Source organism: Lissotriton vulgaris, chromosome 4_1, assembly GCF_964263255.1.
Source record: "Lissotriton vulgaris chromosome 4_1, aLisVul1.2, whole genome shotgun sequence".
Classification (NCBI taxonomy): Eukaryota; Metazoa; Chordata; class Amphibia; order Caudata; family Salamandridae; genus Lissotriton; species Lissotriton vulgaris.
In genome coordinates this window covers 237,453,339-237,469,614 of record NC_141691.1, presented here as the reverse complement: position 1 = coordinate 237,469,614, position 16,276 = coordinate 237,453,339, and the positions used below count along the sequence as shown (strand labels likewise).

General features: G+C 44.2%; 1 protein-coding gene across 1 annotated transcript in view; it reads right to left on the bottom strand.

Moving 5' to 3' along the window:
* NRK (Nik related kinase) overlaps positions 1 to 16,276 on the bottom strand; it is an 895,726-nt gene that overhangs the window by 188,129 nt on the left and 691,321 nt on the right. The window contains exon 26 of the mRNA XM_086918574.1: positions 10,357 to 10,491. Within this exon, the coding sequence (XP_086774700.1) occupies positions 10,357 to 10,491 (135 nt within the window). The remainder of the gene's footprint in view (positions 1 to 10,356; positions 10,492 to 16,276) is intronic.

Genomic DNA, 16,276 nt, shown 5'->3' with positions numbered 1-16,276 from the left:
GGTCAGGGCATTCCTTGGTTTGACTGGGTACTATAGAAGATTTGTTCAGAACTCTGGGACCACTGTGACTCCCGATAGATCTCACCTTTAAAAGACAGCCTAAGGAAGTAATTTGGACACCAGACTGTCAGAAGGCCTTTGAAACTCCGAAAGAGGCAATGTGTTTGGCACCAGTGCAATTTGCTGCTGACTACACAAAATATTTTCTGGTTCAGACTGCTGCTTCAGAACAAGGGATTAGGGCACTGTTGGCACAAGTAAGTGAAGAGGGCCTAGATCATCCAATTGCCTTCATTAGCAGGCAACGTCTCCCCAGAGACCAGAGCTGAGTGCCATTGAGGGGGGAAGCCATTGATGTCATCTGGTCCCTGAAGAAGTTAATGTCATACCTGTTTGATGCTCACTTTCATGTTCAAACTGACCACAGACCGCTCAGATGGCTCATGCAGATGGAGGTGGGGCGGGGGAATACTAAACTGTTGAGGTGATCCTTTTCCCTACAGAAAATGGACTTCACAGTGGAACACAGACCTAGGACTGCCCATCCAATGCAGATGTGGTTTCCAGGGTTTTCCACTTAACTGATAAGGACTACCGGGGTGTAGGTTAGTTACCCATCACCTTTTGTCTGGGGGTGGTGGGGGTAGTGTGAGAAAGTCACCCTGTTTGCACTGATCACCCCCATTTTTTTCTTTATTGATACTGTTGGTAACTGACTCTGATTGTGCCCTGGGCTCTGCTAACCTGGCCTACGGCAAGTGCTCTGTGTAAAAGGTATATGGTAACCAGTTGTAATTACAATTGGTATGACAACCTAGTATATGATAGTGCATGTAGGTTTAGATTTAATGCACTTACGTGTACACTGCTTTGCTGCCTGATGTCATTTTAAAGACAGCCCTGCTTTGCAGGCTACTTTTAAATCTAAATTATATGAGAGTTCGACTTTGGAATTTAAGGTACTTCCAAAGTCTTAAACTACCTTATTCTGACATATACTTCACCCCTAAGGTCTGCCTTAGGTGCCCTAGGGGCAGGGTGCCTTGTAACTATAAGCATGGACATTATAAAATGTGTTGTATATGCCCTAGTGAGTGAAAAACTGCCAATTATATTTTTACGCATAGCACATTGGCTTCATAGGCTAACATGGGAATACTTTAATAAAGTATAACTATTGATAGGAGTGAGATAAAACAATATTTCAAAGACTTCAAATAATAGAATAAATTCTACAAATTGCAAAGGTTAGATTTACTATAACTATTACTGAAAATAAGTTATACCACATGCTTTTCTGATGTGCTAAAATCCAACCTTCCAGCAGCCTTTCCTGATTGTCCAGCCTTTGACAGGTGGAGCCAAACTGCTCTGATGAGGTGTGAAGTGGCCTGAAAAGAGACAGAGGTGTGTCTGGTGGGTGGAGATCTGCAAGCTGCAAAGCAAAAGGTAGGAATGGGGCTGGGAAGCCAAACTGGTATTTAAAGAGGGAATGGTAGTTAGGACATGACACAGGCTCACGCCCACTTCCTGCACCCTCACCCTCAGCTAGAGAGGAGCCCCAGTAATTGAATTAATAGAAGGGCTGGAACGGGAATGTTAGGAGAAGTTACCACACCAGTTGGTTGGCTTAGCCAGATCTTAACCTCCTGGAGAGTGTTTCCCCATTTTGTATTTTAAAGGACCTTGTCTTCTGGGAAAAGGATATGCAACACTTTGGAGGAAGCTGTCATACTTCTGGGTGGTACCCTGTACCCCATTGATTAGGGGTGATGTTGGACTTGGCCCTTTCTGCAGGGTCATCCCAGAACCGTTTGCCTTCCTCCTGTATATTTTAGACGTGTTGTTGTGGTTTTCTGGCTCTGGGCACTTTACCACTGCTGATCAGTGCTAAAGTGCATATGTTCTCTTTTGTAAATTGTGTTATGGATTAGTGTTTCCAGGATTGGCTATTTGATTTATCGTTCATATTCACTATGTGTGCCCAGGGCCTGTAAATCAAATGCTGCTGGTGTGCTTGCAGCCCTGATTGTGCACCCACAGAAGCAGCTTATAAAATGTGAATCAGGCCTGCCATTGCAGAGCCTGTAAGCAGTCTGAGACTGCCATGTTGACTTGGCAAGTGCACACACTTGCCAGTCCCTTAAATTTCCCTTTTCTACATATTAGTCATCCCTAAGGTCGGCCCAAGGTACCCCTGTAGGCAGGGTGCATTGTATGTGAAAGGTAGGACATGCCCTGATGTGTGAGGCATGTCCTGATATTGAAATACTGCCAATTTCGTTTTTCACTATTGCAAGGCTATCTGTTCCCACAGGACAGAATGGGGAGTTTGTTTATAACATCTTATAAACATAACTGACCCTAGGAACAAGATGGAAAAGTGATTTTTACATTCTGTGTTTGAAAATACCACTTTTAGAAAGTAGGTATTTTCTTGCCTAACCATCCAGTGTGCCTCTGTTAGGTTTGTGTATTGCATTTCTGGCTTTTGGATGACAGGGGCTGGAGAGGGGCGCGGCTCCAGAAGTCTGATGAGTTAGGGCCGCGTTGAAAAGGCCTGGTCTGCATTTGGAGTGGTGGGAGGAGTAGCATCTGCACCTGAATAGAGCTGTGCCCACCTTCCACAATGATGGTTCCGCCCCCTGTGGTATGTCTGGAGCCAGGGCTCACACTGACAATGGAGGTTGTAGTGCACTTGCAAAGTGCCCCACAGTACTGATTTTGGCTGAGTACAGACACTCTCTGACTTCAGAGAACAAAGGATTTTTGGGTACAAAAAGAGGAGCTCAGACCCCAGACTTTTAGATCCCTTCTGGGAATCAAGAGAAACCTTTGCCAAGGAGAAGAGCCGGAGAAGCTGAGGAGGAATCCTGCCCCTGTGCTGTTTGCTGTCTGGGGTTGGCCTGCAGTGGCTGTTTGCTGCCAAGGAACGGAGAAAAGGACTTTGCTGTTTGCTTTGTCATCTTGAGGAAGATCTCCAAGGGCTTGAAACTGTGCTTGCCTCCTGTTCTGGATTCTAAGGGACACAAAGACTTCCTCCCTTCTGTCTCCCTGCATCTGGAACTTCTGTTTCAGCTGCTATAGAAGGAAATTGCGACACAGGCGCGCAATGCCCTAACCTGCACTGAAGCCGTGGGCAGTGCTCGTGAAGAGAACGACGCACCGCCATAAATTGCACCGAAGGCCCGGCGCCTGCTGACGCCATGCTGCATCGACTTCGAAGCCTTTATCTAGGCCTCTGCCTGCACTGGAGCCAAGGATACAGCTTGTGATGTCCACGAAGCACCGTCCTGAATCCCACCGCAGCCCCGACTTCAGCGACACCGGTGCTTCATCAACACAGAGCCGATCCTCTATGTGGGTGACTTCCGATTCCATCGACATCGTGCCATCATACCATCGTAAGGAACTGACGCCTCATTGCCATTCGTGAGGTCACCACCCAACACAGCAAGGAACCAACGTCTCACCTCCCCTGCACTGCAGTAAGGAACAGAGGCATCACCTCCCCTGTGGTCGTAAGGAACCGATGTCGAAGGCCCCAACGAAGCATCACCTCCCCGACACCCTGCACCGTCTTTGCTTTAATCAATTCCAAGGTACTGTTCTTTGTCGGTCTGCTTGACTCCGGGCCCGACGCCGCGCACCTCGTGGTCGGCACTGTACTTTGGGATTTTCATCTGTCATGACGTCGTAATAACTCCAGGTGGAGTTATTTGTTGCTACAAGCTTTATTTGAGTGAATAACCTATTTTTAAGGATATCTTCATAACTGTATTGTGGATTTTTGTCATTTGGTCTTGTTTTGGTTTGGATAAAGATTACTTATTTTTCTAAACTGGTGTGGTGTCCATTTGTAGTGTTTTCACTGTATTACTGTATGTGTTCACAAATGCTTTACACACTGCCTCTGAAATAAACCTGTCTGCTTGTGCAAGCTACCAAGGGGTTGAGCAGGGGTTATTTTAGGAGTGTATCCCCCTTACCCTGACTGGAAGCAAGGGCCCCTATTTGGACAAAGCTACCTACTTCTGCCAACAAGAGACTCCGATTTCAAACAGGTGCCCCCCTACTTGTCACTCAAGAACATTAGATAAATATGGGAGAGCTGCCCTGAAACTCAAATCCCTGCCTAAAACTACAAAAAGAAAAAGGACTGTCCTGCTGGATCCCCGGGCTGCACAAGGAGGACTACATTTTGAATGAATGACTGGACCTGCTGCACACTTTGGGAACTACAATCCTAAGGACTTTGCCTAGCTTCAACAAGAAAAGAAGTGAACTCCCTGAAAGAAATAGACTACAAGCGCACCAACTGCATTACCTCCACCAAGAATAACCCAGCTGGACGGCGTCCAGTGGATGTTTATGGATTTGGCCAGGTGCATTCTGGGAAACATAGTCCAGAAATTTCAAGGAGCAACTCAGAGCTTTTGGAACCTTGGATTTTTTTGTGGACACTCTGATACCCAAAAAGGACCTTCTGAAAGAAGATCAAGAAGTTTGGAGAATATTGAAGACATTTTGGCAAAAAGCTCCATAAGTTGACTGACCCATCATCGAGAGTCAAGCTGCTGATGGCGAACCATGACCTAGCATGGATTTCCGATTCGTCCTGCTGAAAGCTCTGGAGCTCAAGACTTCCAGAATTTCACCAAGCCTCGTGCTGAGCCAAGCTGCCGTCGTAGACTTCAAACCTGGCCTGAAGAGGTGCCTCACTCGCCTACGAGAGAAAAAGCTCCATAAAAACAACTAGGTCTGAAGGTCAAAACATAACTGGGGCCTATTGCTCAGTGAATCCACTGTACACTTCATTGTGGTTGGCCTCAAACTTTGATTTTGTCCCAGTGAAGCACGACCACATGTCCCAAGTTGGCAGTTTTTGTTTCGAGGCACCAGAAAGCATTTAATCTTTCAAAATTCATATCTTCGGTTCCCTACATCAGATTTTTGTCATTTTAATCATAAAAATACTTCAGATTTTTTTAAACTGGTGTTGGATTTTTATTGTGTGTTGTGTCTTACCTATAGATGTATTGGTGTTTTTAAATGCTTTACATACCTGTTTCCTAGGTTATGCTTGTCTGCTCACAGCCAGCTACCAAAGGTTGAGCAAGGGAATTATTTACTGAGACCATGGCTGGACCTTATATTGTGATTGTTGCCTTATTACTAGTGGTAGGTACCTCCTTTCCCCTGCCAATAAACCATATTCCAACAGTGGGCGTTAAATGTTCTTCACAAATTCATTTCTTATGGTTCAATTTGGAAGTTTGGAAGGAGGGCATTTCATATGGTTGAGCATGAATGAACAGTCACATAGCTCCACAATGCTTGTACATAATCTCTCATAAGTTGTGCAGATTGTTTAGAGGATGCCCACTATACAATTATGTTTACTTGCCAATTATCCACAACAGAAAACATACTGACTGGTAATATCTGGCCTATCCACAGTGGTCTGGGGCACTCGGCATCCAGGATTACACTCAGCCTCCCATGCCATACACATCACACCACACCTCAAGGAGCTCCATTGGTTCCCTAAACACAAGCAAGCACAGTTCAAACTCCTCACTCACACCTTCAAAGTACTACACAACACTGGCCCTTTCTGCCTCCATGAACACATCTACTTTCACAAACCAACAAGACACCTCCTCTCGGCCTAATTCCTACTTGCATATATCCCTCACATACCCAAATCAAGAGGTTGAGCCTTCTCCTACATCACTTTTAAAGGGTGGAATGATCTGTCAGTAAGCATCAGAGCCTCCTCCTCTATTTTTGATTTTTACAAGAAGCCAAAGACCTGGCTCTTGTAATCCATCATGCATGCTTTTGACATGGCTAGACGCTTATCTGCTCAGTGCCATGCCAGAATACCCTCCGGGTATGATTGTGTGCTATACAACTTAAAATAACGGAACACAACAAAACACATGGGTGGATGAAAAGAGAGAACTAGAACGAGGAGAAAAAGAGAGTGGGCTGGTTTGAGTATTTGTGCTAGGGCTGATATTGGTTCCTCAGTCCAGCCCTGGGTTGAGAAGATGACTTTCCTGTTGGAGTGCACCATGGTTCAAGACCTTTCCAGTGCCCTCGGAAGCTGCAAATCAATTGGAGCAGTGCCGATCAGAAGTGATGGTGCTTCACTGACCCCATTTGTGGTACTCTTGAGACCCGCAGCCCTGGGAGAGGCAGGCGTTCAGGAGAGAATCAACAAACTGTATCCCTCGTCCAATGCTTTAGCTCAGGAGATGGTGCCTAACAGAGGTAGAGGAGACCTTGCAGAGTCCTATAGGGACACAGATATTGGCACATTTTTGCCAGGCCCTGGAGGGAGAGTGGGGCGATTAATGGTTACTATGTGGGTGCGAGCATAGTGCCAGGCAGTGCAACCAACTGAACTTTTATTGCAGGACATAGGAGGCAGAAGGCTGAGGGGCTATGGGAGGCTTGGAGGACAGCCATGATCTAGACTGCAAGTATCTTTTTAGGAGTTACCCCACTTTGCTCCTTGTGGTGTTGCAATTGCCCTGGCCCACAAGATGCTTCTCATGACTTGCCCACGTGGATGATTCCACCTAATGCTGTCTGTCTGTGGCTGTCCTTAAGAGCCATTGTTGCCCTTCTTTAGCTTTCTAAGTGCTCAACACTGACCTATTGTCTTCTCTGTTTAAATCACCATGGGCTGCTCCCAAGCATGGTGATGGTGAATTCAGCTCTCCACTAACCTGGGACCAACCAGCCAGCTAACCAGCCTCTGTGATGGATGACTCACCTGTTGCCAGCCGTTGCTACTGAGAATGGGGACATACCTGTTCGGATTCAAGGGCTATTCAGGTATTATTCCTTTCATTATTGTACTGGCCACAACTTTGAGACCTGCCCTGGATGCATCATCTGCCTTCATACCAAACTGCACAGTAAGTGCTGTTCCCTCAACTCACAAACTGAAACACTCAATTTTGGAGATGCCGGCCAGGGTGAAATGGATGAAAGCAGACCTCTCTCCCTTCAATCCATGTATGGACTCTGCTGAGCAAAGACTGATGACTGTTGAGAAAAGTTTAGATAAGGAACCAGACTTGGTCCGGTATATTTTGTACATGGAACGTAAAATCACAGACTTGGAAGGCTTCTTTCATTACAATATGTTCAGAATCTATGGAGTGGCTGAAAGGGTTGAGATAAGATTTTGGACTGAGCTACTGCCTCACCTCTTGAATGTTTATTTTGGAAATTCCTTGAAGTTCCTTTGGGCAAACAAGCTTCACTCCAAATGTTCTAGTAAGACGAATAAGTAGCATGCCTTTATAGTATCTTTACTACAACATTAATACATGAGAGCGATTGCGCAGGTAACTAAGAAGATCAAAGGCCCCTTTCTTCTTGAAAGACAGACTACTAACACCTTGGGATTTTATTTATTAAAACTCTCTGAAGGAAGACATTTCTGGCCCCTGGTATTTAAAATGTGGCATCCTGGAACCACCAGTGATGGAGGCCAAGCTGGATGCAAAGACTTCAGACTTCATAACCCCTGACAATCTGGAGGATTTCCTGTACTGTCATGACTCTAATGGATATACTTTACAATGTGATGCCACACCAGTGGCTGTACTACCGTGAATTTGCTGCTCCCAGGACAACTGCAAATGTGTGCCTCCTTGGAGGCAGCGCAATCAAGTGAAATACGGAGCAGCTGCTTCAAAGCTGCTACAAGCGGATGCAGTGAGTGACTGCACTTTCCTGCAGGGGCATGTCTCGGGCAGGGGGTCAATTGGACCCACAAACTCTCTTCCAGAGGGCTGCCTTTAATAATACCAGAGTGCCCTGGGGATGTACAAAGCGGGTGCACATGCCCATTGCACCCCTGGGGTACTTTCTATAATACAGCCCCATATGCCTAATTATAGCCCTGGTACTTCTGGATTGCTTACCGGGCAGAGGACACTAAGACTGAACACAAGTGTTGTATAACATCACAAAGATAGAGCAAAATCCAGGACCCTGCTTAAAAGTATCTAAGTCTCTGATAACCAGGACTCTTACATTGACATTTTCATTTTGTCCTAAAAAATGTGAGCATTTATAGGGGTGCATCCACCCTCCTTTCAGAGTTTGTATGACATTATCCTCTGGCCACCTTCCTGAAGCCTCTACTACCACACCATGGGCATTTGTCTGTCTTTCCTGTAGTGCCTCCTAATGACTTGTGCTTACTGTGTTATTGATATATCTCAATAAGTTTTCAGTTACATGCCTGTTTATGCTGGCCTCATGGGAGACAACATATCTGTATATCTTGTTTCTCAAGTTCATTATGTTGCCAGAATTTTCCTTTGTTCATGTACTCTGGGTTGCGTGCTAGCAGTGTCCCAATTCACACCATGTTGCTTTCTCCTTTGACTACATTCTTTATTGCTTTCACATAGTTCTCAGCCTGTGTTGCTGAGTAAACTCAGCTGTAGACAGCCTGTAGATCACAGTTTGATAGTTGACTACACCCTATGAGAGGCTTTAACACTTTAGGCCTGTATCCATTTCCATGCTGTTTTCACTTATCAGTCATTAGCGGTATGCACCTGTTACAACGCAATTTTTACAACGCACTACCACTACAACGCAGGCATTACAACGCATACCATTACAACGCATTGCGCTGGGGGGCGCTCTAGGATAAGAGGTAAGTTTAATTTACTATCCAACACCTTCCCTAGGGTCCACGGGGACTGGAGTTAGAATAGTAAATTATACTTACCACTATCCAGCACCCCAAAGCGCTATGCGTTGTAACGGTATGCGTTGTAAATACCGCGTTGTAATGGTATGCGGAGTAAAAGTATGCGTTGTAACGTCATACATCCGTCATTAACTCGTGAAATGACAATCATTCAGGGTATGATTGTGTGTCTGTTTGCCTTCTAATTGACCACATGTTTTCCAAATCAAGGGAACAGGTCTCTTGACTCCCCTGGCAAAAGTATTTGCACCACAATTACACTGCTGATGATTGGTAGATCCTGTTCAGTACTCCTGATTAATTCCTTCAGGAGGCTTGGCTAAAGTTTTTGTACTGTTTTTCATAATTGGTACTGATTGCCTTTGACATTGCAAAGGGCTGAGCTGCTGCTACATTCCAACTGCCTCATACTGTGATTTGTTGTGCATACTCTGAGATTGTCCTGAGCTTCTATGGAACTGGCCTAGGATGTGGGTGCAGCTATCTGGTGCCCAAAGTGGCATGGGCACCAGACAGCAGCACCCACATCCTAGTCAGACTAGGCCATCTTACATGACATGACAAATGTGACTAGCATCTCAACACATGGCACAGATGGCTGGCCACTGTTCTGACTACAGCCAAGATCTTTATTTTGAGACACTGGTGACTGTTCTGGAACCCATTTTGGTGGAATGGCTACCAGAGATGATATGTGTCGTTGTTTGTGACAGAGTTCTTTATTAGATCAACAACTATTTGACGTTCAACCAAATATGGTGCCCATTCTTGGACAGCTGATGGGCTTGGACCATCTGGGTCATACCATAGTCTGGCCTATTGGAGCAGTTTTGTTTCCCTTCACATATCTACATCCATTTACCAAGGGAAGGCACTGACTGATGGGCCCACACATGGCTAACTGCTTGTCCTCCATCACTCTTGTCTCACTCACTCTGCCCAACTGATCACCAAGACCAAACCAACCTCTCTGGTGAGGGGAAAGGATGCTTTGCCACACTACTCCACTTAATGCATGTGTGTTGAAATCCCCAGGGATTGCTCCATGGATAGGGATTTGTACTTGTGCTGTATTTCTCATTGCAGATTTATTCTTTGTGACAATAATTATATACAGTGCATTTTGAAGGAAGCATTGTTGTTGCTTGTTTTTGTTTGTTACTGCACTAGCTCTGGTCGTCGCTCATGAATACTTTATCTACCTGACAATGTAAGTTTTTGGTCCCCCTAATCAGGGACCTCACATAGGCCCTGCAGCCACTGTGTTGCAGGCAAGAGGCAACCTCTCAGGGCCCCAATTCAGCCAAAGGCCAGTGATTATATATAAGATATGGGAGTTTAAGTGGTCCTCATCACATTCTGTAGGGTGTCCTCATGATATTCTCCCCCCTTCTCCGTGAATGGCTATGGCTAACCTGACAAAATGAGTAGACATACTCTTTTCACTCAAGTGATGCTCCAAATAATAAAAGGATAGTGATATAATTTAGAGGTATATTATTCACTTTGTTTCTATCATTGGTACTATTCAGAGGGGAAAGAGGTTCAATAGAAATGGTACAAAACTCCTCCGAAAGGCATACACATAAAATGACGACACTTACCAACTTTGTAGTGGACACACCCTTCCAGGTCTCCCACAGAGACCCATCCTTGGCGTTTCTCAACCTCTGGGTCATTGCGCAATATTTTATTCCTCAACCATGATAAGTAATAGACACGCAGTTTATTCTTTTTTCCTAGTTTTCCAAAAATAAGAAGATGGAAATTTTGGTTTTATACTTTTGCTATGAAAAAGCATAAAAGGTCATTTGTTAATATCGAAAAATATTTCTGTAGGCACAGCTCTAGAGAATTTGCTCCTCTAGGTTAAAATCACCCATCACACTGCACAGCCATGTGTATACACGCATACACTGAAGCATTCAATCAATCAATCAACAAATATATTAACTTTATTCAGTTTCTGAATTAAAAACCATAAAAGTGCTACAAATCATTATATATACATCAGTTAAAAAGCCAACTTAAAAATGTTACAATAAATGTTGTTTAAGAAGGAGATACAAGCAAGTAATAAAAAACAATAAAAAAACACCAATATTGTTATGAAAAAAATTCCTTTAAAAGGCATTACAAAAATGGTGGTTGACATATGTACCCAAGGCTATAGATCACAACTATTTATAAGCCTAACTAAGCACATTAAGTACAATATCTCCCAAAAGCATTTGTAAATAAATATGGCCTGAGTGGACCTGACCAAAATGAGCCCTTTTTAGGTCTCGCCTACGCATCACACATGCGCTGCATAGGAGAGAGACCTCATGCCATCGGCACAGCTTTGCGGGCAAAAACGTGCACGCTTTTCATTGCTTGCAATGGCAATGCGTGCACGCCTGGCGATTTCCTTACGGGAGGACGCGGTGCCATATGGTGGCGCCATACGGTCGCACACTCCCGCAAGGGAATAGCGCAGGCCCCCTCCGCCTGCTGCAGCGCGAGGCGCGCACACGCTTCCCCCTGCTGCCGCAGGAGGCGCACGCATCCTTGTTATGTCTGAGCTGTCACAGTTCTTGCGTCTTAAAATCTGGCCATCCTAAAGTCACCACTGCATATCGGTAAAAAAAAAGTGCTCTGGTCATTCCGCCTGCACAGACGTGAAGTAACAAATGTGTGTAGACGTCATCACACATGTGTGCGGCTACAGAATTACATTCGACAGCAGCACCAAAGCAATTAAACAATTTTTTGTCGATGTGGCATAGCATCGGCGAAATGCTTTTACTATGCCAAAAGGTTAACACGGTTGAGATCTATTGGAATGCTCGTTACCTCTTAGGGGCATTAATGTAAAGCTGTCTGAAGGCACTAAATCCGGTTGGTCCTGACCCAAGAAGCAGCTTCCTGTTATTTTAGTCCTAGTCAACCACTGTTCTACTGGCTGCTAGGGCGTTCCTTTCGGCAAGTCGCCATTTAGCTGTGCAAATGAATACGCCCTACCCAAAGCGCTGGCAGGATAGTAACACATGCTAGCCCTGCGCTCATATCAATCTGATGCCCATTTTCTACGTGTGTTCCTCTTACTGCTGAAACATTTAACAAGATGTTAAGTGGAATATCAACGTTGCATTAGGTGTTTTACAGCATGGCCTTTTCATTTAATTACCTATTGGGGCATTGACGCCTACACCGAGGCAAGGTTTACTGGGACTGGTACATTTCCAGCCACATCACACATCACATATTTGTTAAGCGAACATACGCCTGAGGCATCTTGGCGCTTTATAGCAGATGTTTACTGTTACACAACTCTGAGGGATGAAAGGTTAAGTGGACCCGCCGGGATTTGAAACTGTGACCAGGAGGTCGAGTACAAGCCCCTGCAGTAGGCATTAGTTCACCGAGCCACCATACCCAGCCACATCTACTGTGCTTGGAGTTTAACCCCTTTTTGCCCCATTCCGGGTGCTTCTCTTGAGTCAATATTCAAGTCAAGTCAAGTCAAAAGTACTTTATTCGGTTCATAGCAAAAACCATAAAAGTATACTAACGTCAAGAATCAGGCCAAATTAAAATACAACATTAAAAACAACTATACATGCAATATGATAACATTAAAAATCATCCACTAGAGACATTCCAGTTCAATTCCTAAAAACCACTATTTACAGCTAGTCCACTTAATTTTTTTCCTTAGTCTCATGGCTACTGTCAAAAAATTCGCTACATTAAAAATTTCCCAGGTGTTAGACAACAGCTGAAGGTACATGAGGGCCGGTTTAGCTTGTCTGAACCCTTTATCTTCAATTAGAGGTTGAATTAACTTTTTTCTTATTGAGTTAAGATATTTACAGAAAAACATAAAGTTCATGGTGTCCATAATGGAGAATCAGTCACAAGGGCAGATCTCCAAGTCTGTCGTCTTGGTCCAACCTGGACATTCAGTAAGAAGGAGGTGGAATTTATTCAGCCTGAACTTGGTCAGCAAGAATCTATGATTACCATTATTGACCAATCTCAGATATAGTTCTATTTTGCTGGAATTTATCAATAGCTGGTGAGCCCTTACAGTTGGTTTGGTCAACTCTTTATCTTTTCTGTCCAGTCCCTTACTGAGCATATATGTATTTTTTGCCCCTTTCACATCCCCCTTAACTAGTTTAGATGGCTGATCAAACAGCTCTGGGCGACCTAGTATATAAGCTAATTTTTTGACATAGCTCAGCCATGGGATGGAATTGCTATGCTCCTGGGCTAAACAGTCCCTCAAAACCTTGTGATTTAATTCCAGTTCAGGGTTCAACCACGCTGCACTCCATTTCAGAAGCGGTGCTAAAGCTATTCTATCTTCCAAGTATTCGTCCCCACATTCCTGATGGACAATATAACCAGGGGTTGATTGAGGGACCGATTAAATAGTCTTCAGAAACTTATCCTCTACGATCTGCAACATCTTTACATTTTTAAAGCCCCATAAATCTGCTCCATACATTGCTAGAGAAACACATTTGGCATCATAAACTTTTAGAACGGCCTGCAACGGCTTTACTCCTAGTTTCCGCAAAAAACCGAGTACAGCCAAAGTAGACCTTGCAAAAACATTGCGTTTAGCAGCCAATTGGGGCAACCATGTGGAGCTATCATCAAAAATGACCCCTAGGTAGGGAAATCTCGAGACCTTGGACAACACATTCCCCTCACAATGCAGTGTCTTCATTTATTTGCCATTTTTACCCACCGCCATTACATGGGATTTTAAAAAGTTGACACTAAGGTCTAATACTTTCATAAAATCATAAAATGAGTTTAAAAGGCATTGTAACCCTACTGCTGTGCGCGCTAAAAGAGCGGCATCATCCGCATAAAGTAATGCCGGTACAACAAATTTGCCTGCCCTAGGTATGTCCTTGCACGACTCCCCTAACACAGCACCCAGTTCATTAATGTAGAGGGTAAAAAGTAGGGGGGCTAAAATGCAGCCCTGCCTAACCCCATTCGTGATCCCGATCTTACCCGTGCAGTTACCCTGATGGTCATATCTAACTATGGCCGTGAGATCCCTATGCAGATCTGCTAGGAAATACACAATATTTTCATCAATGCCTAACTTTAGGAGCAAACCCCATAGTTTGGAGCTGTTCACTCAGTCAAAGGCCGAGGACAGGTCCATAAATGCTATGTATAGCATACCCCTTTTGGCAATTGTATATTTCCCAATTAGTAATTGGAGATTGAGGCTTTGGTCTATAGTGCCTCGCCCCTTTCTAAAACCAAATTGAAGGTCAGAAAGGGTATTTGTTTCTTCCAATTTATCTGTCAGTTTACTCAGGACCATGCGACCTAGAACTTTCACTGCAGAGCCAATGAGCGAGATCGGGCGATAATTCACAGGATCCCCTCTATTACCTTTTTTAAAAATCGGTACAATGACTGATTCAGACCAGGTAGCCGGGATGCCAGATTTACACACTCTATTTAAAACGTTAGTTAAAACTTTAGACCATATCTTGACATCTGACTTAAAGAGATCAGCAGGAACACCATCGGGACCTGGAGCCTTATTGCTCGTCATTTTCCCGATTGCTTCTGCTACCTCAGCCTCAGTAACCAATAAAATATACGAGTGCAAAATAGGGGTTGGTAAATCCTTCTCCCCTATATTTACCCCTTCATAGACTGTTTTAAAATGAGAGAGCCACTCCTGTTCCTGTATACCACAATCCAATTGGTTATTACATGGATCGTGAAAATAGGGTTTATTAACAACAGACCAGAATTTGGCACTGTTCCTTAGTACGTCAACGGAGGTTAATTTTTCCCAGGCTGCTGCCCTAATTTATCGTCTTCTAACTTCCACAACACTTTTATAGTCTTTCCTTAAAGAGGCCACAAGGGACCTATCAACTGGTTTACATTTCAGGGCATTCCTTAATTTTTGATTAGCTAGTGAACAATTGTGATCAAACCAGCCAACCGCCCCGGGGTCCTTTGCTTTGCCAGAACATTTAAGATCCGCAGCTACCTGGGTACAGATTGTTAGATAAGCATCTAAAACCTCCTTATCCCCTGCTTCGGGGTCCATACATGTGTGCAGCTCTGTGCCTATGTTAATTAAAAGATTGTTTAAGAAATCTTCAGGAACAACCCTGCCCCATATGATCCTTCGAGCCTGATCTGTCGGGTGAATGTGATACTTATCGGCCCTATTTTTGCATTTCTCAGGTATTTTAACTAGGTCTATAACGCTGAGAGTCACTGGGTTATGGTCGCTGAAATGCGACCACGCCACAGAATATCCATTAATTTTATTCCCCAGCGTAAGGCTAATGAAGATATAATCGATAGTTGAGCAACTACCTCTACCTTTGAAGGTAGGTGTCTCCTCATCTTCTCTTTGCGGGAGCATCAAGCCGTTATCAGCCAGAATATTTTCGAGGAGAACTCCTTGTACAGAGTGTTCAAAATGAGTATCAGCCTGTTCAAGGGTGCCTAACTGGTCTAATGACAAACATTTATCTGGGCACCCATGGATGTTAAAATCTCCCAGAAGGATGATCGAGCAATGGTTACCATTGACCTCCTTATAATCTGCCAAAAAAAGGTTAAGCATAGCCAGATGGTCAGTCTTAGTGACTTTATCGTAAGAATTATAAAAGTTTACGATTAAAATGTTGCAGGCCCCTTTACAGTCAATTTGAACTGCCAGACAATAAGGAGAGCCTGTTGCTATCTGAGTATGTACCCCGGGGATAGTTGCTGCAATTAATACAGCCAGCCCCCCCTTCGCCCTCCCCATGGGTGATACCACTGCGGGAAGAAAATGCGTGGAGTAACCGTCTAGGCTAAGGATGTTCCCTGTGTCCCAGGTTTCTTGTAACCCAATAATATCTGCTGTCCTTATAGATTCTCTCCAGATTGGGTCATGTACTTTGTTTCTTAAGCCTGCAATGTTCCAGGTTACAAGCTTTATGTTTATACTACTGGATGGATTAGCCAGCCTATCTGATAGACAGTTTATGCCTGTTAAAAAATCACGACCGTCAGCTAGTTTCGGAGTCAATATTTATTTACTGCTGGTCTCCTTTTCTTTATGCTATTCAGCACTGGGCGATTGTCAGTCTGAGAACTCCGCCATTGTTGCTAATGACAACAACATTGAGGCGTCCGAACAGAAAGCCGTCAAATAGGCCCTGACTACGTTCTCTTCATAAACTGGGTTTGCCAGTTTACACACAAACACACCTTCCTCTGAAAAGATATGAAGAATGGTGGCATTAGTAATGAGATCCATTCCTGACCTCTGGTGGTCCTGTTTCGAGCAGTGTGGCTTCTCAGTTGCAGAGGTAGTTCCTATGGAACAGAATGGTTGTTGCATAGATCCCCTCAAGGAGTATTAACCTCATTTTCAAGAGGCATGTATAGTGTGATGTGAATTCTAGTGCAAGGTAAGACACAGACCTAGGTCCAGAGCTTTAAGTGGGCCCGGGCCTGCAGTTCTAAAAAGCTGATGCTAAGACGGGT